The sequence below is a fragment of the Cololabis saira genome, chromosome 4 (assembly GCF_033807715.1).
Source record: "Cololabis saira isolate AMF1-May2022 chromosome 4, fColSai1.1, whole genome shotgun sequence".
NCBI lineage: Eukaryota > Metazoa > Chordata > Actinopteri > Beloniformes > Belonidae > Cololabis > Cololabis saira.
The window spans coordinates 7604827-7632484 of NC_084590.1; the positions used below are offsets into that span (position 1 = coordinate 7604827).

The 27658-nt window shown below is 46.8% G+C and overlaps 1 protein-coding gene across 13 annotated transcripts in view; it reads right to left on the reverse strand.

Annotated features, from left to right (window-relative positions):
* Positions 1–27658, reverse strand: part of phldb1b (pleckstrin homology-like domain, family B, member 1b) — a 139230-nt gene that overhangs the window by 61484 nt on the left and 50088 nt on the right. For 12 of the 13 annotated variants that reach the window (XM_061718721.1, XM_061718726.1, XM_061718725.1 and 9 more), the window contains exons 3-5: positions 23175–23298; positions 21848–22018; positions 3291–3401 (exon numbers count right to left, since the gene is read on the reverse strand). In XM_061718721.1, the coding sequence (XP_061574705.1) occupies positions 3291–3401; positions 21848–22018; positions 23175–23298 (406 nt within the window). Of the gene's footprint in view, positions 1–3290; positions 3402–15269; positions 15564–21847; positions 22019–23174; positions 23299–27658 lie in introns of those variants that run through there. The other variant, XM_061718733.1, reaches the window with a different exon arrangement.

Below are 27658 nucleotides of genomic sequence, written 5' to 3' on the forward strand. Positions count from 1 at the left end.
CTCCAACACTCAGACCTTCATGGACACGGCTCTCACATTAAATCATCGTTAGAATCCCCTGTTGGAAATAACTGCTGCAGGTCTGAAATGCAACACACGTGGATGTATTTTAACTAATAAGAAAAGCATGAAAGATCTCTGGTTGACAATCTGCAAAGACATTTTTGATTTGAAGTCCTGCGTTTATAACGGAGCAGAAATGAGATAACGAGGTCAAGGAAACTCCGTCACAGTCAAGTTTACACAGAAGAAGTTGAAGATTGTTTAGTATACGGAAGAGTATTAGGGCCAGGCAGGAGAAAAATAAAAATAATACTTTAGAGGAGGAATATTTTTTTTTCAATATGCACTTCGAGAAAAAAGTCGAAATGTCGAGGAAAAAAGTCGAAATGTCGAGATTAATATTGAAGTACAATTTTGAGAAAAAAATCAAAATGTCGAGATTAATATTGAAGTGCAATTTTGAGAAAAAAGTCGAAATGTTGAGAAAAAGGGCAAAATTTCAACTTTATCCACGAAATTTCGATTTTATTATTGAAATTGTATTTCAACATTAATCTCAACATTTTGACTTTTTTCTCATAATTGTATTTCAACATTAACCTCGACATTTCAACCTTTTTCTCAAAATTGTATTTCAACATTAATCTCGACATTTCAACTTTTTTCTCGACATTTCAACTTTTTTCTCGAAGTGCACAATAAAAAAAAAATCTCCCCCTCTCTAATATTTTTTCTCCTGCATGGCCCTAATACTCTTCCGTAGACCTTCATGGACACCGCTCTCACATTAAATCATGGTTAGAATTCCCTGTTTGAAATAACTGCTGTAGATCGGAAATGCAACACACGTGGATGTATTTTAACTAATAAGAAAAGCATGAAAGATCTCTGGTTGACAATCTGCAAAGACATTTTTGATTTGAAGCCCCGCGTTTATAACGGAGCAGAAATGAGATAACGAGGTCAAGGAAACTCCGTCACAGCCAAGTTTACACAGAAGAAGTTGAAGATTGTTTAGTTTATGTGGGTTTGGCGAGACAGATAACGAGAGCTCGTTTCAAAACGGTCCTCATCTGATGTGACGTCCCCCGTTTATCCTGGGAGGGGTGGAACCGGGCTTCATCTCAGCGCAGCGCAAGAATGCATAATTGGTACGTTTCTAAACAACGGAAGGCTTTCATCAGTGCAGGAAGTTCCCAGCAGGCCGAGCGGCCGGCCTGAACCCAGAGCCCGTCCCCTGGTGGCGGCCAGGAGCTACGCTTGGAGGAGACACACACACACACACACACACAGCTGGGTTTCTAAGGACCATGGAGACGACAGGTCCTCTAGCGGAGACACAGGCAGCGATAACGGCCAGGACCGAGTTAAAACTCGATAACAATCATCCGTTGGCGATTACACACGACTACAGGAGGAAAAGACATCAGCACTGGTCTCAGAGAAGCAACTGCTGCACATTAGTGTGGAAGAGGACAGTTGTCCATCTTCTCAGGAGTGGAAGTTCCTGCAGATCCACCCCAGACAGACATACGGAGAACTCAAAACCTCCATCAGACCTCCATCAGACCCTGCAGACCTCCATCAGACCTCCATCAGACCTCCATCAGACCTCCATCAGACCCTGCAGACCTCCATCAGACCTCCATCAGACCTCCACCAGACCCTGCAGACCTCCATCAGACCTCCATCAGACCCTGCAGACCTCCATCAGACCTCCATCAGACCTCCATCAGACCTCCATCAGACCCTGCAGACCTCCATCAGACCTCCATCAGACCTCCACCAGACCCTGCAGACCTCCATCAGACCTCCATCAGACCCTGCAGACCTCCATCAGACCTCCATCAGACCCTGCAGACCTCCATCAGACCCTGCAGACCTCCATCAGACCCTGCAGACCTCCATCAGACCTCCATCAGACCCTGCAGACCTCCATCAGACCCTGCAGACCTCCATCAGACCCTGCAGACCTCCATCAGACCCTCAAGACCTCCATCAGACCCTGCAGACCTCCATCAGACCCTCAAGACCTCCATCAGACCCTGCAGACCTCCATCAGACCCTGCAGACCTCCATCAGACCTCCATCAGACCCTGCAGACCTCCATCAGACCTCCATCAGACCCTGCAGACCTCCATCAGACCCTGCAGACCTCCATCAGACCCATCAGACCCTGCAGACCTCCATCAGACCTCCATCAGACCCATCAGACCCTGCAGACCTCCATCAGACCTCCATCAGACCCTGCAGACCTCCATCAGACCCTGCAGACCTCCATCAGACCTCCATCAGACCCTGCAGACCTCCATCAGACCTCCATCAGACCCTGCAGACCTCCATCAGACCTCCATCTGACCCTGCAGACCTCCATCAGACCCATCAGACCCTGCAGACCTCCATCAGACCCATCAGACCCTGCAGACCTCCATCAGACCTCCATCAGACCCATCAGACCCTGCAGACCTCCATCAGACCTCCATCAGACCCATCAGACCCTGCAGACCTCCATCAGACCTCCATCAGACCTCCATCAGACCCTGCAGACCTCCATCAGACCTCCATCAGACCCATCAGACCCTGCAGACCTCCATCAGACCTCCATCAGACCTCCATCAGACCCTGCAGACCTCCATCAGACCTCCATCAGACCCATCAGACCCTGCAGACCTCCATCAGACCTCCATCAGACCCATCAGACCCTGCAGACCTCCATCAGACCTCCATCAGACCCATCAGACCCTGCAGACCTCCATCAGACCTCCATCAGACCTCCATCAGACCCATCAGACCCTGCAGACCTCCATCAGACCTCCATCAGACCTCCATCAGACCCTGCAGACCTCCATCAGACCTCCATCAGACCTCCATCAGTTACTGCTGAAGGAACCATCTACTAAGAGTTCCTGCTCATTTTAACATGCTTCCACGGAACAAAGAAGAACAAGTTGGACTAAAAGACGAGGAACTAACTTTTGAAAATGCCTGCGACTTAATTCTCAGCGTGAAAAAGAGGTCTATGAGGTAGTTAAATATTTATTTCCAGTATACTTTTAGTTTCCAGCTGCTCTTGTGGTTCGGAAGGAAATAAAACGCTTTTAAAAGAGTCAGATAACGTGACACCCTGACCAGAATCTAGCCTCTGCTGACGCTCTGCTGTACCACCAGATCCAGGACCCGGTCTTGGACTGCCTCCCTCCCAAACCCTGATGTGGAGCCTGCGCTGCACAGACCTCCACCTGTGACCCCCCCCTCCCTGGACCGGAGGCCGGGGTGTTGGGTGTTACCTGCTCGGGGGGACAGGCCTCTGCCCTGGGGCATCATGGTCTTGATCCTGAAGGCCTCCTCAGGGTGGTTGAAGCGGAAGAAGGCGGACTGGCCCAGACACAGCATGCAGCCTGGAAGAGAAGCACACGGATCTTCAACAACAGTTTTCCTCTTTACAAAACCACAACTTCTACTTTCACGTCTCACGTGTGGAAGTTGACACAGTCTACACGGCTTGGATCTGGATCCAGTCCTGCAGGTCCTCTACAGACCACTAGGGTCCAGATCCAGACCTGCAGGTCCTCTACTGACCACTAGGGTCCAGATCCAGTTCTGCAGGTCCTCTACAGACCACTAGGGTCCAGATCCAGTTCTGCAGGTCCTCTACAGACCACTAGGGTCCAGATCCAGACCTGCAGGTCCTCTACTGACCACTAGGGTCCAGATCCAGTTCTGCAGGTCCTCTACAGACCACTAGGGTCCAGATCCAGTTCTGCAGGTCCTCTACAGACCACTAGGGTCCAGATCCAGTTCTGCAGGTCCTCTACAGACCACTAGGGTCCAGATCCAGACCTGCAGGTCCTCTACAGACCACTAGGGTCCAGATCCAGACCTGCAGGTCCTCTACAGACCACTAGGGTCCAGATCCAGACCTGCAGGTCCTCTACAGACCACTAGGGTCCAGATCCAGACCTGCAGGTCCTCTACAGACCACTAGGGTCCAGATCCAGACCTGCAGGTCCTCTACAGACCACTAGGGTCCAGATCCAGACCTGCAGGTCCTCTACAGACCACTAGGGTCCAGATCCAGACCTGCAGGTCCTCTACAGACCACTAGGGTCCAGATCCAGACCTGCAGGTCCTCTACAGACCACTAGGGTCCAGATCCAGACCTGCAGGTTAAAATGTCCAACTTCACAGCAGAAGTGAACATATTTACAGTCTGGTGTGCTTGTTTTGGTCTCCATGGTTACATGTCACGTCATATAAACTGTACAGGGAATTGTATGAACTTCATCAGGTAAAATTATGTGAATCATCCAAATGTATAATTAGGGGCGTTGTCTTTTGATTGGCAGCCAACGTGCCGCAGCAGGTGTGCATGAACGAGTTCAAATGAACGCGTTAATTGAACACGTTCTTTTCTGTGAGAATGTGGAACTGAACGCAACTTATTTGCAAATAAAGAACTTGAACTTGTTCAGATCTGCAGATCACGAACTGGAATTTGGATGCGAGTTTCAGCTTCACTGTTTAGGTCCAATTATTACAGAATACATTTCACCACATTTAAAATACTAGACAAGACGACGACTTCACACTACATTACCCACAATGCAGTGCACACTAACATAGCAACAGGCACCATCTCCATGGCAACAGTGGCCCGAGCTTGGTGCATCTTTACATGACCAGTGAAGAGAGAGACGATGCAGACGCAGCGTCAGCGAGCCGTAAGATGATGATCCGTTTATCATTATCTGCGGGAATTTTACACTTAGTCTCCCAAAGAGTCAGATGGTAAAAATCTAAACCTTTCTGTGCAAATTATGTCCACCTGCGCTGAGAAAACAAGTCAGAGCGTCCGCCTCGTCAACTTCACATTTGAAACGTCATGTGGAGTTAAAGCATCCGTCCAGTGTGAGAAAATATCTGCAAGTCCTTAACAATCAAACAAAGTGATCAGGAAAGACCAAGAAGACCCAACAGCCCCAAACCACCCCAGTCCCTGCTGCTCCTTCAGGGGGAGGATTTACCTGCAACAGGGAGACAAACTGATAATGGACCACATTGTTGGAGATTTAAAGCCTCTGAGTAAAGTTGAAAAGCCACGAGGACAATACATACGGAAGAGTATTAGGGCCAGGCAGGAGATAAATAAAAAGGGGGGAAGAGGAGGAAGATTTTTTTTTTCATTATACACTTTCAAGAAGAAAGTCGAAATGTTGAGCATAAAGTCAACCTTCTGAGACTATAACAAACGCGCATGTGACTGTCTTTACAAAATACCTCGTAGGCCTATAGATGAACTGGTGAAACTGTACTTCAGAATCGGCTTCAGTGACAAAGAAATTCAGTCTAAATTCTGTCAGTCGCTCTCCTAACTGAATTTGATGGGCCAGAGGAGACATTTCCACTTTATTCACAAAATTGTATTTCAACATTAATCTCGACAGTGACTTTTTTCTCGAAGTGCACAATAAAAAAAAATCTTTTCCTCTCAAATATTTTTTCTGCTGCATGGCCCTAACACTCCGTATAATACATGATTGCATACAGTGAACAGTTTTATGATAGTCTGGCTTTACATTCGTATTTCTCACCTAAAAATATTGAAATGAACTAATTTTGAACTAGTTCAAAGTGAAAATGGTGAACTGTTCATTTTTAAACTATTTTTAACTAGTTCCCGAGAAGTAGGAACTTGCACAACACTGAAGGCCGCAGTCATCAGTTTCTCATCAGTTTTTCTCCTTGGTGCTTGGTCCTGAGTCAGAGGGATTTGCGGGAGCGTCTTTCTGACGGTGAATCTCCGTCCCGGATCTGCAGTCCCGCTGAGTGAGGCGTAATCTGGCCTCGCCCTGACATCCTGTCTCTGCAGGAAACGCCTCATTACGGAGATAAGACTCAGAGGATGTGCAAGACCGTCCTCACCGAAACCACCACCCAGTCCTTCAGTAACCGTGGCAACGGAGGTTCACTTCTACACAGCTCTGTGAAGGTCCCGCCAGGTTCAGGTCTGGACTCTGGGCAGACCCCTCCTCCAGGCGCCTTACAGCGCCAGTGATTATATAGTCTTGCATTTGTTTTGCACTTTGACGGAGCTGCTGCCTAATTCCATTGTAGAAATATAATGATAATAAAGGCTTTCTATTTCTATTTCTACCGTATTTCTATTCTACGTCACTGCGTGGTTTACGTTCGGGTACGTAAGCGGTCCTGGGCATTTCACAATTTTTTTGAGATCAGGTTGAAAACGTTGCAGCTTCACATTATGCCTGATTTATGGTTCCGCGTTAAATCGACGCAGAGCCTATGGCGTAGGGTACGGCGTAGGGTACGGCGTAGGGTACGGCGTAGGGTACGCGGCGACGCGCGCCGTACGGGGCGCGTCGCCGCGTACCCTACGCCGTAGACTCTGCGTTGGTGTAACGCAGAACCATAAATCAGCCTTTATTCTGGCGAGATCTGAAAATACTTCGCAACAACGAGCAAGCGAGTGATTATGTACATTCACTGAATGAATATTATGAAAGTAAAATATATATTTCTCACTAGAACTGTAATCAAAACGCATTTTTATGCAGAAACTAACTCAAAATATTGATTTTATTCACTATAAAAATGAGAAATGTCCGCCATGTTTTTCAGTATGCAAATGATGACGTAAAGCATTCTGCGAAATTTTCTCAGGCCCTCCGTCGGTGAGTCAGCATCTGAAATTCCTCACTGTGAAGGGCTAGATTGATGCCCCCTACCCCTCGTTATGTCCACTACCCCTACATGAAAAGAGGAATTGGGACACCACAACCCTCACGGGAACGTGCAAAATTTAGGGGAAGGGCTAAAAAGTAGGACATGGGGGGGATTGGGACTGGCCCTTAGTCTCCATGTAACCTCAGCCTCCTGTACCAGGAACTTCTCCGTTACACGAGGCGGAGGGGTCCAGAGGGTCCCTAGGTCCAGAGGGTCCAGAAGGTTCCTAGGTCCAGAGGGTTCCTAGGTCCAGAGGGTCCAGAAGGTTCCTAGGTCCAGAGGGTTCCTAGGTCCAGAGGGTCCAGAAGGTTCCTAGGTCCAGAGGGTCCAGAAGGTTCCTAGGTCCAGAGGGTTCCTAGGTCCAGAGGGTTCCTAGGTCCAGAGGGTCCAGAAGGTTCCTAGGTCCAGAGGGTTCCTAGGTCCAGAGGGTTCCTAGGTCCAGAGGGTTCCTAGGTCCAGAGGGTTCCTGGGTCCAGAGGGTTCCTAGGTCCAGAGGGTTCCTAGGTCCAGAGGGTTCCTGGGTCCAGAGGGTTCCTAGGTCCAGAGGGTTCCTAGGTCCAGAAGGTTCCTAGGTCCAGAGGGTCCAGAAGGTTCCTAGGTCCAGAGGGTTCCTAGGTCCAGAGGGTTCCTAGGTCCAGAGGGTTCCTAGGTCCAGAGGGTTCCTAGGTCCAGAGGGTTCCTAGTAAGGCTGCAGCTATCCAATATTTTAGTAATCGAGTATTCTACTGAAAATTCCATTGATTAATCGGATAAAACATATTTTTGTTTAGTTAAAGAGCAATTATAAATATACATAGATGTTAGATGTTAATTGACATCACTAAGACTAAATTATATAATCCAGTAGGTTCATGGCTGTGCATTTAAAAACCCTGAACTTACACCAGTCGACCAAATTCACTGATTCACTCAAAAAACTAAGGATCTTACCAAGAAATGTTCTTATTTCTAACCTAAAAATGCCATTACACCTGATAACACACAACTTAAAAGGTTGGGTGTTTTTTCCACGTGTTTCAATTGAACTTTCATTTGTGTCAAGCAAATTTTAAGTTCTAGTTAAGTTTTAAGTTAGAGTTTTGGCAGTGTTCATAATAAACTTCTGATCCTGCTGTATTGGAGCACATTAGGCTCCAGTGCTGCTTGATGTTTTATCCATGAATGACTACGGAGATAAAATTGAAAACTACCCAGTTAGCTTTATTACGTTTTTATTTTTCTGACATTTTCTGCCTTTTCTTTTAGTTAAAACTGTAGCGGGAACAGATGTTTAGAGGAACCTATGTATGTACCGGGTTAGAGGGGGAACATATTAAAGGAGAACGGACCAGAAGAATATAGAGGATTAAAAATAAAAGTTAAGCACTGAGCTACATGTGTCTCCCGTCTGGGCCATTGCAAACTCATTGCCTGAGCATGATGTTACTAAAACCAAACATACCCTCCTCTTTCTTCTTCCTTTTACGTGCGTGGCGTCAGCGCATTGTGCCGCATTAAATGTAGTCCGGGGGAAATACCTGCTTTGAGCTGAAAAATTAAACGATTCCTCGAGGCAGAGAAAATTCCCTCGATGATCTTTTGTAATCGAATTACTCGAATTATTCGAGGAATCGTTTCAGCCCTAGTTCCTAGGTCCAGAGGGTTCCTAGGTCCAGAGGGTTCCTAGGTCCAGAGGGTTCCTAGGTCCAGAGGGTTCCTAGGTCCAGAGGGTTCCTAGCTGGTGGGCTGTTCGGATCCCAACCAGAAAGTAAAGCTAGTTTGCGCAGCGACACCAGCGATGGCCGTAGAAGACCACCATCCCCCCAACCCCCCACCCAGCCTCTAGGGTGTGGAGACCCCAGCAGAGCTTATTGGTGGGGGTCTTCTACCCAAACACCAGACTGCAGGAGCAGCGTTCTGGTTAGGAGGGATGCTGGCGCGATGCGTCTGGAGGAGCAGGACGGGAGCAGGACCTGATGGAGCCGTTTGCTTGGCTGGTTTCCAGTAAACACTCTTTACTGTCAACTCCAACCGGGTCACGTTACGCTGAGTCGGTGCAGCGGTGGCGCTGAACACCACCGAACCCATAATCACTGGAGCATGTGGGATCACTGGCGGGACTGCCAGACCCAGTTTCCTGGGTATTTCCACTTGATGATCCCGTAGAGGTGGTTTCCACAAACCTCCTCCAGCGTCCCTCCAGGACAGCTCCGCAGCAGCATTTTCCAGTTGTTAATACTTCTGACGATGTTTGGCCTCGGAGCAGGAAAACAAGGACGTGCTGAGTAGGACGTCTGGAGGTAACCGTGTCTCCAGAGCCACGTCAGCTGCACCAGCGAGGCTGTCCTCCTCCAGAGTTCTGTCCTCCTCCTCCTGACTCACAGCCAGCAGCTCAACCCTGGACCTGCAGCAGCGTGTGTGAAACCAGACCAACCCCTGACTCCGTCAGACCTGGAGACGCTCTAGAGCAGGGGTCGGCAACCCAAAATGTTAAAGAGCCATATTGGACCAAAAACACAAAAAACAAATATGTCTGGAGCCGCAAAAAATGAAAAGTCTTGTATCAGCCTCAGAATGAAGGCAAATGACGAAAGGAGAAATGACGAGAGAAAAAAGTCGAAATGTTGAGAAAAAAGTCGAAAGGTCAAGGAAATAGTCAAAATTTCGAGAAAAAAATGTCGAGATTAAAAAGGAAAGGAAAAAGGAAGAAAAGAGAAAGAGGAAAAAAAGAAGGAAAAAAAGGGAAAAAAAGAGAAAAAAAAGAAAAAAGGAAAAAAAAAGGTCAAACATTTTTGAAAAATCTCCAGGGAGCCACTAGGGCGCAGCTCTAGAGCCGCATGCGGCTCTAGAGCCGCGGGTTGCTGAACCCTGCTCTAGAGGAACACAAGTCACTTCTACTGGAGAACCGCATCACTGCTGATTAAACAACGGTACAAAAGGTTCATCACAGGAAACCACCCAAACATTCAGACTGCATCTAAAACCTGCAGGTCTGGATCTGGACCCTAGTGGTCGGTAGAGGACCTGCAGGTCTGGATCTGGACCCTAGTGGTCTGTAGAGGACCTGCAGGTCTGGATCTGGACCCTAGTGGTCTGTAGAGGGGTCCTCTACAAACCACTAGGGTCCAGGTCCAGACCTGCAGGTCCTCTACAGACCACTAGGGTCCAGATCCAGACCTGCAGGTCCTCTACAGACCACTAGGGTCCAGATCCAGACCTGCAGGTCCTCTACAGACCACTAGGGTCCAGATCCAGACCTGCAGGTCCTCTACAGACCACTAGAGTCCAGATCCAGACTCCTCTACCCTCTCCGGTAGCGTCCCTAGCTCAGTGAGCACCCCCTCCAGATGGTCAGTAGAGTGTGAGGAGCCAGAGGTCTGGACGTTTCTAGGGAGCTACATCACGACCCAAGTGGATCCATCGTACCTTTAATGACGTAAGGACAAAAAAAGATCCAAAGTCCTAAAATCATTCTTGACATTTGTCTCACCGCTGGCATCATCACCCCTGATCTCAAGCGGTTCTGAAACAGTTCAACGTTTAAATTCCCGTTAGGGGTCCAGGCAGGGACCAGGGTCTGGGCAACAGCTGCAAACCAGCTGACTTTAGACAGCACGACGACGTCCCGTCCAGCTGCCAGAGACGTGCAAAAGGAAACGTGAGCTTAGCGCTAAACCGGATCATCAACACGTCTGTAAAACCCCCTCATGGAAGCGTCCAAGGGTTTGGTCATGTTGACAGTTTCTGTCCTTTACAGGAACTTCTTCAGATACTTATGGCACTTTTACACTAGTACCTACTCAGCCTGACTCAACTCGACTCATCTCGACTCCACTTTCCTTGGAGTGAAGCTGCTGTGACGTATTTGATTGTGTGATCTAAATGGAGAAGACAACAACACTAAAGAAGTAGAACCTGGAGGAGATGATAGATGTGCTGCTGGATCTGTGACTTGTGTTTGATATCAAGTTAAAAAATGAGAGTGTAGAAGCTTCAAGCAGTGACGCTTTTTATTTTTTTTTAGTCTGCAGTGAGCAGTTATCTTTTTTTGTCTCTGTGCTGCTGAAAAGTCAGCTGGAGCCGTGAGCAGCTATGAAGAGACAGATCTCCTGGTAGATCTGGTCGTTCCTTATCTCTGTCTAGATCCCTTTTTAATTCTCTCCTCAGCACCAGGTTTATGAACATCTGACCCTCAGAGTTGGATCATGAAACAGACTTTTACGCTGACATTACCTGTGGAATAAAATGAACAAGTGTAGTGTGATGACCTCAGGGTTCGAACAGGTTTCACGCTCCGTTTACGGGTTTCCTGCTCGGCGCTTATGTGACTAAGGGGGTGCGTGTCCAGACGGGGTTCACCGGTCCACAACCGTCTCCGGCTGAACTCAGAGGAACCAGCTGCGGTGGAGACTTAATCCCGGCTGTGGGCCCTCCCTGCTGGAAAACATGATGCACCCATGGGGGGGGGGTCACCTTCACTGACCTCCTCCGTCAGCATCCATCATGAAGACTCATCAGGCTGAGTGCTCTGCACCACGTCCTCTCTGCCCGGCCCCTGGGAGCCAGCCAGGACCGGGGGGGGGGCTCACATCAACCCTTTCACCTAGCGGGGACGCGTCCTCACTGTCCCCCTCACCACCACCACGATGACATCACTGCTGCCTCACAGCTAGAAGGTTCCTGATTCATTGCACCCCTGAAGAACGGATAGACCCCAGCGCCCCCCCCATGGCCAGCATCCCAGAACCAGAACCCCCCCTGGGAGCCGGCCCTGATGAAACCACACAGGTGGTAAAAAAGGCACAACAGAGACTCCACTTCCTGAGAATCCTCAGGATGAACAACATCAGGCAGAGACTGCTGGTGTCTTTTTACCGCTCCACCATGGAGAGCATCCTCACCTACTGCCTCTGCACATGCTTTAGCTGCACAGTGGCAAACAGGAAAGAGCTCCAGAGGGTCACCAGAATGGCTGAGAAGGTCATAGGTGCTAACCCTCTACCCACACTTGTGGACCTTCACGGCTCTTACTTCCTCAGGAGAGCCAACACCATCATGAAGGATCATCCCACCCGGGCCACGACCTGTCTGAGCCACTGCCGTCAGGAAGACGCTACAGGGCCATCAAATCCAGGACAAACAGACTCAAAAACTGTTTTTCCCCTACCGCTGTCAGAGCCATAAATGCCTCAAACATTCTTTAAGTCTGTATATTGTTTTTATATATATATTTTTTTAATATTGTTTTATATATTTATTGTTAATATTGCACTGTTTTGGCCGCTCGGTGGCGCAGTGGTTTAAGCAGCGGGCCATATACTGAGGCTACAGTCCTCCTCCTGCAGCGGTCGCGGGTTCGAATCCAGCCCGCGCACCTTTTCTGCGTGTCTTCCCCGTTCTCTCTCTACCCCTTTCCAGTCTGCATCTCCAATAAAGGGCCACTAGAGCCCAAAAAAACCTTTAAAAAAAAAAAAAATATTGCACTGTTTTTTGTTGTACTGAAGGCCTGCACCCTACCTTTCGTTGCACTTGTTACAATGACAATAAAGAGAATCTTGAATCTTCTTGAATCTCTTGAAACCCCCCCTGGAGAGCCAGCCACACAGACGCGGGCGTGAACAAGAGACCCGCCCACAACGGCGGCTTGAGCTGGCCGTTGCCACGGCGACGGGTGATTACAGTCAACCGCACTGGTTAATCAATGACTGCTGTCAAACAAGGAGCCGCATACCAGAGGGAGGGGGGGGTCTGCAGGCAAGATCCAGGAAGTAGACGTGCCGGACCAACGCCGCGGCACAGGGAACCCCGGGGGGGGGGGGGGGGGGGGGGGGCTGTGAGTGACCCCACTGGGCCCAACGTGTGTTAAAGGGACATATGAGGTTCTACAGAGGTGCAGAAGTCCGGACTCGCTCTTCTCGGGTCAGGCCCACCGGTTCAGAGACCGCCGTCCTCCTACCAGAGAGCAGGTGTCCCTGCAGAGCCGGACCCCCGGGGCGACCCAGACCGGTCCCAGAACCGTGAGGTCCAGCAGGCGGTCCGCGGGACACTCATCACAACGTCCAGGTGGGGGGCATAGACTGGTCCTTTCTCTGGGTGGGGCCTCACTTTTATTGGGGTGCACCCAGTACTCAAGTTGTAAAAAAAAAAATCAGGGGGGGTGGTGGATTTTATCATATGGGGACAGATAATTTGTGCTGATTACAAATAATATAATATATTACAAATAATAGCAGTGACCAAAACAGCTGCAGAAATACTGCAGGAATGACATAGCAGCAGTTAAATGCAGCCTTCTGTAAGCTTTAAATATCCACTGGGCTTACATCAAATACATCAAAACACAACAATAAAAAACAGTTTTCTGAACTTATCAATATGACTCTGTCCTTCACAGGATAAGTAACATGGATCACTGCAAAAACTCACAATCTTAACGAAAATATTTGTCTTATTTCCAGTTAAAATGTCTCATTTTAGTAAAAAAATCTCATTACACTTAAAACAAGACTCATCACTGGAAAAAACAACAATTTTCACCTGTTTCAAGTAGATTTTCACTTAAAATAAGTAGAAAAATCTGCCAGTGGAACAAGATTTTTTTGCTTGTAATAAGAAGATAAATCTTGTCCCACTGGCAGATTTTTCTACTTATTTCAAGTGAAAATTTACTTGAAACAGGTGAAAAAACATTATTTTTTTGGTGTTATTTTTCTGGTGTTATTTTTCTGGTGATGACTCTAAATGTTGTAATATCAGTAAAACCACATTCATTGATGAAATGACATAAGGGATGGGAAGGGGGGATGATTTTGACTGTTTTTTATTTCAGGGGGGGATGCCATCCCCCCTCACCCCCCCTCATCCCCCCTCAACTCCAGTACTAGGTGCACCCAATACCACCACTTCATTGTAACATCTCCACAGAGACGCTGCTGTGACCCGGCAGCGGGTGAGCCATCCCAGATGTAGGCGTTGAGGACCGGTGGCTCAGCGGCTCTGGGTTTGAGAGTTCCGGTAGACTTGCTGGCCCCGGGGGCCCGGGGGACCCGGTGGGGGGGGCTCTGCCCAGCTCCAGCCACCGGTGCTGCTCAGGTCACATTGGCCTCCAGGAATAGCAGTGAAACAGTAGACAGACACGGGGGGTCTGCTCATGCCAGACCGGGTCGGGGGGGCATCTGCAGGTCTGGCAGGGGTCTCTATGTTTGTAGTCTATAAACAGATCTCACGTGGGGGGGGGGGCTGGGACCCGGCTCTGGGAACCCGGGGGCCGGACACCGCAGCATTAAAGGGGACGGTTCACAACGATGACTCCAATGTTCTGGTGATGAAACAGGGAGCAACTCTAAAACAGGAAACTGCTCCTAAAAGCGCCGTTCAGATGTCCAGGGAACTGTGACATCACAGATCCTGGACAGAGAATCCTTCACCACTTCATTTTACGGCCTCATGCTACAACTTCAACACCTCAGACGGTGCAGCACCGAGCTCCAGCTCTGCTTTGGGAGGAGGAAGACCCCCGTCATCAGCCCCCCTCCTCTAAAAGAGCCGTATAACAGCAGAAAGTAATGCTTTTACCCCGTTAACTCTCCGAGGCTTTTCCTCATCTGAAAACTTTCTGGGTGTCAGAAACGACTCCACCCTTATGTCACTTCACAGGTACAACAACAGCAGCATCATGTGGTGCTGAGTTAAGATACATTCAATTCAAAAGGACTTTCTTAACCGCTGAGGGTAAAACTATGAAGATGAGGATAATTATTCTCTGGTCTCGGTCTGTGACATCACAATTCCCTGCAACATGAACAGTTCACTGAACTGCATGTTTTCAGACCTACATAACCCTAAACCAAGTGTTAAGTGATACTTTTTAAGTAATAAATTATTTAAAACATCCAAATAAATGGTCTTAATGTCAGAAAATGTGTTTTATCACACTGTCTCCGCTAAAGCGGGTCATTTTGCTCGTCCCAGAGTGACAGTCCGAAACTCTGTTCAACAATTCCACCCATTTCAGGTTCCCTCGATGTAAAGCATGATCCGTCCACTTTAACCGGGATCAAAGAAGCTCCTTCGTGTCAGTACAGTCATTGGAGAAATTCGGTTGAAACAATAATCCTAAAAGCAGTGTTGTCCAAGTATCACATCGTTTTTTATGTGTTAGCATCGCTAGCAGCCCGTCACAGGGAACACCGGTGATGTGCGAGGACTGAGACTGCAGAAACATCTTTAAAATACGTTTCTAAAAGCTCAGCGTTGTTCAATGTATGCCGAACCAAACACGGTCTTGTACTTACTTAAAAATAATCTCACTTTATTGATAGTTACGGGTGGTTTACTAAAAAAAGTTTAAATGTGAAAAATAGCAGATTTTTCCATAGAGTTTGGTGAGGCGCCGCAGAGCCGCTTCAAGGCTGATTTATGGTTCCGCGTCACACCAACGCAGACGCGCGCCGTACGGTGCGCGTCACCGCGTATCCTACGCCGTAGTCGTTTTAACGCGGAACCATAAATCAGGCTTCAGCTCAAACCACCGCGGAACTTACTTTAACTCATGTGGAGCAGAGCCGCGTCCCTGAAACCCCCACGTGTGTGTCGTCTCCGGGTTTTGGGGGGGGTTAGAGGTAAATCCGTCCCCGACGGTGTTCGCCCAGGACGGTCCGCGGAGGCACGTGTAGCCGCTGAGTGAGTCCGCCGCTGCGGCGAGAATCCCGCTCAGACTCGGATCAGCCCCCGGTGAGAGCTGGATACATGGCCATTGTCTCCCCCAGAGAGAGAGGGAGGACGCTCTCTGTTGTCTCCCGCAGACGAGGGGGAGTGTGTGTGTGTGTGTGTGTGTGTGTGTGTGTGTGTGTGTGTGTGTGTGTGTGTGTGTGAGACGTGTGTGTGTGTGTGTGTGTGTTGGGGGGGTGAGTCAGGCAGACGCTCTGGGACCTGCTGAAGTTGGCTTCAGGTTGGAAACATGATGCTGTGCGTCCGAAATGCCATACTAAACCATATATACTAAAAAGTATACTTAAGTTCGGCACACTTTTGAGTAAATATCAGTAGTCTGCATTAATTGGGACGTACTATTAAGAGACACACGGCTCTTCCTGCCGTTGGGAGGGGGAGTTGTTACCATGGTAACAACTCCTGTCACAGCAGCAGTAGCAGCACCGCTCAGCTATTTCCCCTTTATCCTGGCCTAAACAAGATGACATTATATAATATTATTATATACCAATATTATAATATAAATATTGTATAATAATATTATTATACTTAATATTACACTTATGACATATACGTATCTGTGTATCACTTAGCAACCAAACACCGCTGCATTGCATTGTGGGAAGTTTCTGCTTAGCTAGTGTCCATCAATCCACAAGGGGGCTGCATCCGAAATTCCATACTTCCACCCTAATGAGTATGCAAAATGAGTATGCAAGATGTTTTAGTGCGTCCGAAACATTAGTACGTACACAATAGTACTATAAACAATAGTACAATAATACTATCCATACTCATTTCGGAGAAATGTATTAGTGTGGATTGATGGACACTAGCCGAGCAGAAACTTCCCACAATGCAATGCAGCGGCGTTTGGTTGCTAAGTGATACGTATATGTCATAAGTATAATATTAAGTATAATAATATTATTATATAATATTAATATTATAATATTGGTATATAATAATATTATATAATGTCATCTTGTTTGGGCCAGGATAAAGGGGAAAGAGTGGAGCGGTGCTGCTACTGCTGCTGTGACATGTCACTTCCTCCCAACGGCAGGAAGTGACGTGTGCCTCTGAGTAGTACGTCCAAATTAATGCATACTACTGATATTTACTCAAAAGTGTGCCAAACTAAAGTATACTTTTTATATACTGTTTAGTATGTTTCGGACGCACTAAAAAATCTCACATACTGTTTTTGCTACTCATTAGGGTGGAAGGATAGGATTTCGGACACAGTTATCCACTCACCACCAGATATGTTCTGGAAGAGTTTCCACTGAACCGAGCCAAGTGGAACAGTACCACCGAACGGAACCGAGTGGAATGGTACGACCGAACCGAGCAGAGCTGAGTGGAACGGTACTGCCGAGCCGAGCCGAGAAAGGTACCACCGCCTAAAGCTGTTTTTTCCCCTAGTGGGAAAGAACCAAACCGAGTGGAGTTGAGCCGAGCTGAGTAGGTACTAGTGGAAAAGCGCCATGTGATGGACGCGGAGTGGGCGTGTTCCAGGTGTGTTGCTCCGCCCAATCACAAGGAAAGGGGCGTGTCCAGTTCTAGGAACATGTTTTGTGATTGAAAGATTTGCTCACAAATCTGAAGTGTTGAGTTTTTCTTTTGTTGTTGAGTTTTTCAAGGTCGTTCAGTCAAGTTTTAGCTTCTGAAAACAATCTAAACATTATTAGTTGCCTAGATTTCCCTGAAGGTTTGTGAAGTTAAAAGTTGAATTTGATTAATTGGCAAGGTTTTGGAATAATTTTTTTTAATTCAAAAGTTTGGAACATTTCACATTTGAGAGGTTATACAGTCTGAAATTGTGAGTGAGTGAGTGAGTGAGTGAGTGAGTGAGTGAGTGAGTGAGTGAGTGAGAGGAAGAGAGTGAGTGAGAGAGCAACACATTTCCAGCCTGAAACCAACTTCGCTGCAGTGTGAATGAACAGATGAATCCATGAATCAGTCCTGATTGTAAAGTGAGTCACACCTGAGCCTCACCTGGGTGTCTGAAGAACAAAGGTTACACCTGAGGCAGGACCAGACATTTATGATGAGTAATAAAACCGTCATCACAAAGGAGCCGCTGCACATCAGAGGCTCTGGCTTTCCCACTAGAACCTACTGGCCAACTGCAACTGGTTCAAAACAGAGCGGCTAGACGGGCACTTCACTGCTCAACACGTACAAATACAGCTGATATACTCCTGACTTTTCTGGTTCACTGTTGAAGTTAAACTAAGTTACAAAATCCTGATGTTTTTTAGAAACATCCTATTCAATCAGACACCTGAATATTTCTTCAACCAATTACTAAATACTAGAGACAGACATAACCATTACACCAGAAATGCTCTGGATACCTGATTCCTCCAACTCCAGAACTAATCTACTCAAACCCTCAGTTATCTGTTGTTCAATAATGTCCTGGAACTCTTTACCTCCTCACAAAACAAATTAACTTTTAAAAAACGACTAAAGGCTCACCTAATGCTGTGTAGACCAGTGTTTCCCAACCCTGGTCCTCGTGGGCCCCTGTCCTGCATGTTTTAGATGTTTCCCTGCTTCAGCACACCGTGATACAAGTACCTGTGTCATCAACAGAGCTGTGCAGACCTTGGTGACAAGCTAATTAGGACCTTTAATTAGAATCAGGTGTGTTGGTGCAGGGAAACATCTAAAACAGGGGTCTTCAACCCTGGTCCTCGAGGGCCGGTGTCCTGCATGTTTTAGATGTTTCCCTGCCTTAACACACCTGATTCTAATGAATCATCGTCATCAGCTTGTCATCAAAGTCTGGATAGTTCTGTTGATGACACAGTCACTTGTATCATGGTGCAATGAAGCAGGGAAACATCTAAAACCTGCAGGACACCGGCCCTCGAGGACCAGGGTTGGTGACCCCTGATCTAAAACATGCAGGACAGGGGTCATGAGGACCAGGCTGGAGAAACACTGCTGTAGACCATATGACTGGGAATTTATTACTGATATTGAATGAGTAGAATTATTATAATGATAGCAGTGACTGAAAATATATTAAATCAAAACATTACATTCAAAAGAACAATTAAAGCCTGTATGTAAAGTAAATATAATGAAATATGTTAGTTAAGTTTGATTGGCATACCCATAGACGGCAGTAATTTTATTTTATTTTAGTTTTTTATTTACTTAGTTGTTGTTTTTAAAATTTTTAATTTATGTTATTTGTGAATTTATTTCTTGGAAAAAGGGTCAGATTAGATAAGATTCTTCTTCTTTCTGCTCCCTTTTCATTCACAATTTATGAACATTTGTATTTGTATTGAATTGTTTGTTTTATTTTTTGAATGAAATAAAGAATAAAATGAAACTAAATGAATTACTAATGTATGGTATTATTAGTGCTATTATAGTGTATTAGTATAATTATAGTGATAATATATTATGATATTATGCATATATAACTGTGTGTATTATTGTTGTTTGTATTATAAGTGTAGTTATGCTATGAATGTATGACTATGTATTTATGTGTTAGATGTTATCATTTATGTAATATTGTATGTACTTTATGGACCCCAGGGAGATTAGTGGTCACCAAGGCGGCGGTTAATGGGGATCCATCCAATAAAGGATAAACAATAAACCTGCTGCTCTGCTCATCTCAGCTCAACTCCACTCAGCTGGGCTTAGTTTAGAGTCTCCCGGGAGAAGCAGCAGCCCGGTCCTGACCCGGTCCTGACCCGCACAACCGGGACATGAGCATCTGCTGCTCCGTTGAATAACAAATATAATCAGGTCCCGGTCGTAGCGGGCTGAGGCCACTGTGATGTTTATTTACATGACATCAAGTCAACAAGAGAATGAATGACCGGGCAAAGCCCGGTACCCCTTCATGCTTCCACAGGATCTAAGAAGGTCATGTCAGGTGTTAACACGACGCCAAGAGGCGGACTTGGTGACATCAGACAGTCAGGAGAGTTCTAGCTCGTCTGTAGGAGAGTCTTGATGACTGGTGGTGCTTTCCACTAGTTCCTACTCAGCCCCACTCCACTCGGTTTGGTTCTTTTCCACTAGGGTCTAACGTGCCGAGTAGATACTTTTCTGTAACTATTCTGCCGAGGTTCTAAGCTGCTGAGTCGGCTGTATCTGACATCATCACACTACAGACCACCGATTGGTCGGGGGGTTGGAGTCAGACGTCTGAGTCAGGAGGAGGAAATCAGAGAAAGAGACTGACGGATTCTTGTTCATTTTATTCAACAGGCAATGGCAGCAAAAGTCTGTTTCATGATCCAACTCTGAGGTGCAGATGTTCATAAACCTGGTGCTGAGGAGAGAATTAAAAAGGGATCTAGACGGAGATAAGGAACGACCAGATCTACCAGGAGCTCTGTCTCTTCATAGATGCTCACGGCTCCAGCTGACTTTTCAGCAGCACAGAGATGAACTGACAAAAAAAAAGGGTTGCCGCTTGAAGCTTCTCTCACTTTTGATATGGAACACAAGCCATAGACCCAGCAGCACATCTATCATCTCCTCCAGGTTCTAAATCTTTAGTGTTGTCTTCTCCGTTTAGATCACACAATCAAATACGTCACAGCAGCTTCACTCCAACCTCCTACTTCTGCTCCAGGTGCTGAATTGTTATGGAAAAGAAACCAGGCCAAGTTGAGATGAGTAGAGCCGAGTAGGTGCTAGTGGAAAAGCACCATTGGTGTTGGGAGGAGGAGTAGCAGCAGATCTGCAGCAGTACGTCAGGCAGGAGGACCCAGGTTTGTCTGCAGCCTGAAAGCCCTCGGCGCCTGGGGGGTGGGGGTGGGTAGGGATGGGGGGTATAAATAGCTCTGGTCAGGTTTCTCTGCCAGGATCCAGGACGTGTCACCCCACCCTGACGGAGCTGCGCTCGTGCCCGACAGGACGTCACATTTCCCGGTTCAGTGCAGAGGCTTGTCAGGTGTAATGAGCGGCTGCAGCCACCAGAGGGCGCAGTGGCACGAGCAGAGCACCCAGAGCTTCCCCAGGCCAGACCAGTGAGAGACACAGTCCCTCCAGCGTGTCCCAGGTCAGGGTGGACGTAGAGGGACCGACGGGCCCCTGAGGTACTCCATACTCCCGGAGACCCCCCACAGGAGTCCCCGGGGGACAGAGTACACGTGGACTGGTGGGGCCCACCCCCAGGACCCCTGCAGGACCCTGCTGAAGGTGCAGGGCCTGTCCACGGCTCCACGGCCAGGACAAACACCACACTCCTCCCCCTCGGTCCCAGGTTCCACTGCCCGGTGGGCCGCTTTAAAAAAATTTGACGTCAGAAATTCTGGGCTTTGTGTTTGATGAGTAAGTATGGGCGGTATGGACTAAAATATCTATCACGATAATTTCTGGCATTTATCCCGATAACGATAAAAATGACGATAAAAACAATACCAATTCAACTCCACATTTGTAACTATAAATCTATCACCACATTCAGTCTTTGGAGCCAAATCACTGCTCTAAAAGATACTAAATGCTACTAAACTACACCAATTAAATTGAATTGATAAAAAACAATTAAATGAGTTACACCTGTACTGCAAAACTGGAATGACTCCTCGCTCTCAGATCCGCCATGTTTGTTACACAAAAACGTCATCAGCGGGAATTTATCTTTCTTTCTTTCTTTCTTTCTTTCTTTCTTTCTTTCTTTCTTTCTTTCTTTCTTTCTTTCTTTCTTTCTTTCTTTCTTTCTTTCTTTCTTTCTTTCTTTCTTTCTTTCTTTCTTTCTTTCTTTCTTTCTTTCTTTCTTTCTTTCTTTCTTTCTTTCTTTCTTTCTTTCTTTCTGGCTCATTTATTTCCTTCCTTCCTTCCTTCCTTCCTTCACGTATGTTGTGCGTTGATTTAACACAGAACCATAAATCAGCTTTATACAAAAACGTCATCAACGGGAATTTATCATTTTTACCGCGAGATGACAAATTCTTACCGTGGGTAATTTTTTGACGGTAGATCATGAACGGTAAAGTATCACCCATTCCTATTGATGGGCAGCTCTACAAACGTTTCTTCCTAAACTTTAACAGAAGTGTCTTCGTCGGTCCAGAGAGATGTGCGCCGCAGACATGGACTCCTTCAAGGACGCTAGAACGTGAGCGATTCCTCAGTAGCTCAGGGGGAAGTGCTCACGACGCTCTGTCGCTCCGTGACACACATCTTACTGCCACAATGAAAGTTTGACTTCCTCAAAAGCCAAACCAACGAGGAACACCAGAGCAGCGTTCTCACCCCACGTCAGAGGCGCCGTCATGCAAATGACTCGTAATCCGGCGGGAGGTTCTGCGGTGGACGGTAAGAGAACCAAACCCCCTCCCCCCAGAGAACTGGAGAACACCAGAGAGAATCAGGGGAACCTCCCATCAGGGTTCTGGGCAGAGCCGGGTCCTACCTTGTGACAGACGGGTGGGCTGTGCGACCTGGAGCCCGTCGACGGAGCACAGGTTCCCACAGGGGTGCAGCGTGATGACCCCGGACTGGTTCTGGATGAAACAGTGCTGCGCTGCCACCCCGGGACCCTGGATGTTGATGTCCACGGGACCATGGCCCAGAGAGGTCCGGCCTGAGGGGAGGAACACCAGTTAGACCAGATGAATGAATCGGACCATGTGAGAAACACAAGAAAAAGACAGTTACATTTATTCTCTCTAACTTCCCCTTAGCCAAGTCATCAGCCAGCATGGAATTTCATTCCACTGCTATGCTGATGACACACAACTTTATGTCAAAGCTACAGCTGCAGCCCCGTCACCAGTGTCATCCTCTTCACAACTCACCATCTGTCTGGAGGAGATAAAGGCGTGGATGGAGCAACATTTCCTTCAACTGAACAGCTTCAAAACAGAGGCGATCATGGTTGCCCCTCCCCTCACCTGACCCAGTCATCATCCATAACCAGCATCACCTTCTCTCCACAACATTCCCCTCTCTTCATCTGTCACCAACCTTGGTGTCAAAATGAACCCCAACCCCCCTTGTTTTCCCATATAAATCCCCTTAGCAAGATCTCCTTCTACCACCTTTGTAACATCGCCAAACTCCATCCCACCCTCACCCTCCCAGATGCTGAAAGGAGGCTCCAGTACATCCAAAACTCTGCAGCTAGGATCCTGATGAGAGTGCAGAAACACAACCATATCACCCCTGTTCTTGACTCACTCCACAGGCTTCCTGTCTCCACCAGGACTGAATATAAGGTCCCCCTCCTCACTCACCAGAATGTCCAATACATCTGGAGACAGGTTTCACCTGTAACTGAAGGGGCGGGGCTTACTGAAGGGTCAGTTCTTCATGCTCACACTCACACTGTGGTGATTAATGTCAAATGTCAGTTTACATGCAGACGATGCTCTGATTTATGTTCCTGGTCAGTAGTCCAGGTTTTTGGTAGAAATGGGCTCCGTGTGCTCCAGATCAAAGAGGAAGAGGATCATCCAGACTCTGTGATGGTCTGGAAGATGTGTTTTCAGGATGAGACTAACACCTGAAACTTTCTCATCAGTCGTTATTCTCAGCGCCAGAACGCCATAGAAACATTACAAAGTGGTAAAAATGGATTGTCCCAACTTTATAGGACATGTTGCAGGTCTGAAATGATAAATATGGATGTACTGTAACAAAGTGAACCTGGAGAGGGAAACCCTGAATGTCCTGTGAGGGTACGAGGCTGTGTAGTCTGTTGATCTGGGGTTTACACCGTGAGGTCAGAGTGTCCTCACCTTCCGGCAGCGGCAGCAGCGTGATGGCCGTGCTCAGACGTCCGCTACCCAGGCTCACCAGGTGGGGGCGCTCTGCCTGGAACTTCAGCCCCTTCCCGCTCTCGATCAGGTCCAGCGGGGTGCTCTGCAGAGAAGCAGATCATGAGAGCGTCGTGAACTACTGGGGTACGTTCCCTGACCAAATTGGGGCCCTAAGCCAAATTTTATTTGGAGCCCATCCCATCCCAAATGTATTATAGGTACAAAATGACCATATAACAACATGCCATTTAACTTGACAACCTTTATTAATAGTAATAATTGTACTGTAAGTATAGATACTGTAGTTTGGCTATATGAGTCAAATAAAATAAAAAATTCAAACTGAAATAAATAATGAAATATTAAATAAAAAGCTTCAACCTGAAATAAATAATTAAATATTAAATAAAAAACTTCAAACTAAAAAAAATAAATAAATAAATAAAAAACTTCAAATTGAAATAAACAAATAAACAAACCTGAGTCACAAATAGCCATCTATTATTCATCAAAAGAAAGTAACTTCCACCACCTCAATCCCCCACAAAAAACTGAAAGCAGGTGTAGCAGGTCTGAGAGGAGAACTAAATGCACGTGTGTCTTTTACAGATGCACACGTCTGCATTTTCTGGATGCAAAGTCAATCAATGGCTAAAGCCTTTAGCTTATATACGACCACTAACTGGTCATTTTATCACTCCTTTTCAACAGAGGTGAATGCATAGGGCGTTAACAAGGCTTTCAATAAATGTTAATGAGGGCCGCTGGAAAAAAAATGCAACAAAGTTTTATTTTCAACAACAATCATTGCGCGATCAGATTATAGGTCTCTTCTCTCTCCTCCGCTTCAAGGTAGCGCATATGCACATCCATTGCACATATGCGCTTATATGTCCCCTCACTGCAAAAACTCAAAATCTTAACAAGAATATTTGTCTTATTTCTAGTTAAAATGTCTCATTTTTAGTCAAAAAAAATCTCATTACACTTAAAACAAGAGTCATTACCAGAAAAATAACTTATTATTTGACAATTTTCCCCTTTTTCAAGTAAATTTTCACTTGAAATAAATGTGGAACAAGATTTATCTTCTCATTACAAGCAAAAGAATCTTGTTCCACAGGCAGATTTTTCGACTTATTTTAAGTGAAAATCTACTTGAAACAGGTGAAAATTGTTGTTTTTTCCAGTGATGAGTCTTGTTTTAAGTGTAATGAGATTTTTTTTACTAAAAATTAGACATTTTAACTAGAAATAAGACAAATATAAATATAAATACAAAATAAGATTTTGAGTTTTTGCAGTGCTCGCGCAAAATGTGCCCCCCTTGGGAGATGAGGCCCTATGCACAGCGCGTGTTCTGCGTTTAGGGAGGGGCGGCATTGGGTACATTTATACATCCGGTGATTCTTTTCACGTTGTAAAAAGAATCACCGTGGGAAGTGTGTCTGTGTGTGGCTGATCAACCAGGCCTGAAGTGTCACCTGCACTCTCACCCGAACAAAAGGGCCGTAACCATGGCAATAGCACCTCATAGTTAGTGGTCATGAAGGTCCTGGCAGGTGTAACTAGAGATGTTTGAGTTCAGTGAAGCCTGAAATTAAAGGCTGCTCTGTTTTTACTGCAGGGACCGAACGTTTTACTCTCATTTTACTGGACTCGTTGGTCATTTTGAAACTTTACTGACCCTAAAACACTCTACATAACAACTCCAGTGTTTCCTCTTTGTAAGGCAACGTATGAATGCAGTCGCTCTGTTTATCACTATGGTCTGGATCCAGATCTGCAGTTCCTCTACCGACCACCAGGGTCTGGATCCAACAGTGGGAATTTGGGTCAGACACTGAAAAAGGCGACTTCTACTGCCAGTAGACTACTGGGCTGTTCATTATCCACCCTGCTGCTGTTATTGTTGTTGTTTTAGATTTGGATACAGGAAGAAGAAGCAGAAATGACGGGAATTACATCATGAGGTTCTCCGTGCGTTACTGGTTTGATCCAGATATCCCAAATGATTACAATTACCATGTAAACAGGGATAACCCTGTTTGCTCACGCATGGAAACAGATTATTCCCAAAGTTTCAATAACCGGAATATTGACCTTAACCCCAATTTTAATTGCATGTAGACGTAGTCAATGTGTTAAATACATGTCGTTGCACATTGTAAACTGTTGTCATGCAGGTTGAACACGTGTGTCTGAATTGTGCTGTATTGAATCCGACGTCACTGGATGTCATTTGATTTTTATCTCCAGTTTGATACCAATATCTTAAAGTCTGCATTAGGCTTATAATTAGGTTTGACATAATGACTGGTAAATCCATGGTGCTGAAACCTCATGTGATGGTTCTGACCGTGTCGCCTGTGTGCTGTGGTTGTGTGTCAGAGGGGATGATTTGTGGCATTTTTCTTTTTTAGCGATCATGTTTTACCAGGAATATTTAGACCCATCAAGATTGCTTCGGCCCCGCTGGGCTGGGACCCCTGCTCCGCCCCTGAACGTGCGTGTCCTGACTGGATTATCTGGTGGTGGTGGTCCTGGTAGAGGGGGGTCAAAGCTAAGAGGATTGCTGGGACGGAGACAGTCCTGCTGGGAGGCCCACTGGGCGGCTGACTGGGAGTGATGGGAGAAGCGGGGAGGAACAGGAAACTCTGTCCACCTCCATCTGCGCCGTATCCATGCAAGATGGGAGGAAATAAGGTTTCTGTCTATGCGGATGTAAGGAATCCTTGGAATCCCTGGAACCACTGGGTCTACCCATGCACCACCACCACCCTTCTAACTGCAGAGTTGTATCCATGCAGGAACTAAAAGGTTCCTCCACTGACCACTAGGTTCTAGATCCAGACAGAGGATTGACCTCAGACTTCTGCAGGAGTTTCTCTACGCTCGTGCAAAGAAAAGCACTGTTCAATGGACACACCGGCGCCCGCAGTGGTTCCTTTACCGTTAATTCAGAGTTTCGCTTTTCTGTTTCGAAAAAGTCTAATAGAAACGCAAAAAAAAAAAATAATAATAATAATAATACCACTACTACTACTACTACTACTAATAATAATAACAATACTACTACTACTACTAATAATAATAATAATACATTTTCAAACTAGCCATTAATCTGATCATCGTCACTCAGCTTCAAAGATGTCTACTGCATTCTTTCATTTATGAATGTTGCTTCAAGAAATATGTTTGTCTCAAAATGAATCGAAGTTCCTTTGAATGTCAGAAACAAAACATTGTCTTTGCATCTCAGCCCTGTCCCATTGTTTTCTAAACCTCTTAAATACACAAGGATTCCCCAACACACACACACACACACACACACACACACACACACACGCTCTTAATGCCTGAGAGGATTGTCAGAGACAGCAGGTGGGAACACAGACGCCCACTCTGCGGTTCTGTCTAATCGCTGGATGAGGACTCGTTTCTACATCCTGACATGAGCCAACAGGCCGACCTGCTTCCTCTCTGAGTTGTTTTTATCATCACTGGATGGAGATCTGTCAGCGCCACCTGAACATCTGTGGAGTTTGAGAAGAGGAGTCTTGCTCTGGCTCTCTGAGAAGCATCTATGGAGAGTGTGTTTAGTCATAGACATGAATAGTGGATTCAAATGTATTGAATTGAGTTCTGTGACCTTGTCACGGCTCAGACAGGACAGAGAACCCAAATGCACAACACCAGGCAGGATCAGAGTCCAAGAGGCTTTAATCTTTGTCAAAAGGCAGGCAGGGGTCAAACCGGGTAGTCAGGCAGATCAGGCAAACAAAACCAAAAACGGACAGGCAAAAATCCATACCCCAAGAATCAGGCAGGCTCAAAGACAGGCAGGCAGGCAGAAACAAAACAGGATATGCAGGCTGGAAAGCGAGGCAAAAACACACGACAATCTGGCAAACTAGAAGGTGGAAATGGGCCGGTATATGAGGGGAACTGCTGATGAGAGAAACCAGGTGTGGAGCTGGGCAGGGGAAGCACAGGTGAAGGGAATGAGTGGACTTCTGGCTGATTAGGGTGGCAGGATCTGGAAAAACAGGGGAGTGAGTTAAACAGTAAAAAAAAACCTATCCTACACTGTGAAACTGTGACAGAACCCCCCCCTCAAGGGACAGATTCCAGATGTCCCAAAACCCCCCACCCCGGGCAGGAGGAGGGGGTCTGGAGGAGGGCCCCGGCCAACACATGGCCAAAGCTCCGGGGGCCGTCCTCGGTGCCGGGCAGACCGACGAGGCAGTTCGGGGGGTCGCCCTTGGGGCGTAACAGGCGGATCCGGGGGTCGGTCTGGGGGCTTGGCAGGCTGGTCAGGGGGTCGGTCTGGGACTGCGGCAGGCTGGTCAGGGGGTCGGTCTGGGGGCTTGGCAGGCGGTCGGTCTGGGGGCTTGGCAGGCTGGTCAGGGGGTCGGTCTGGGGGCTTGGCAGGCTGGTCAGAGGGTCGGTCTGGGGGCTTG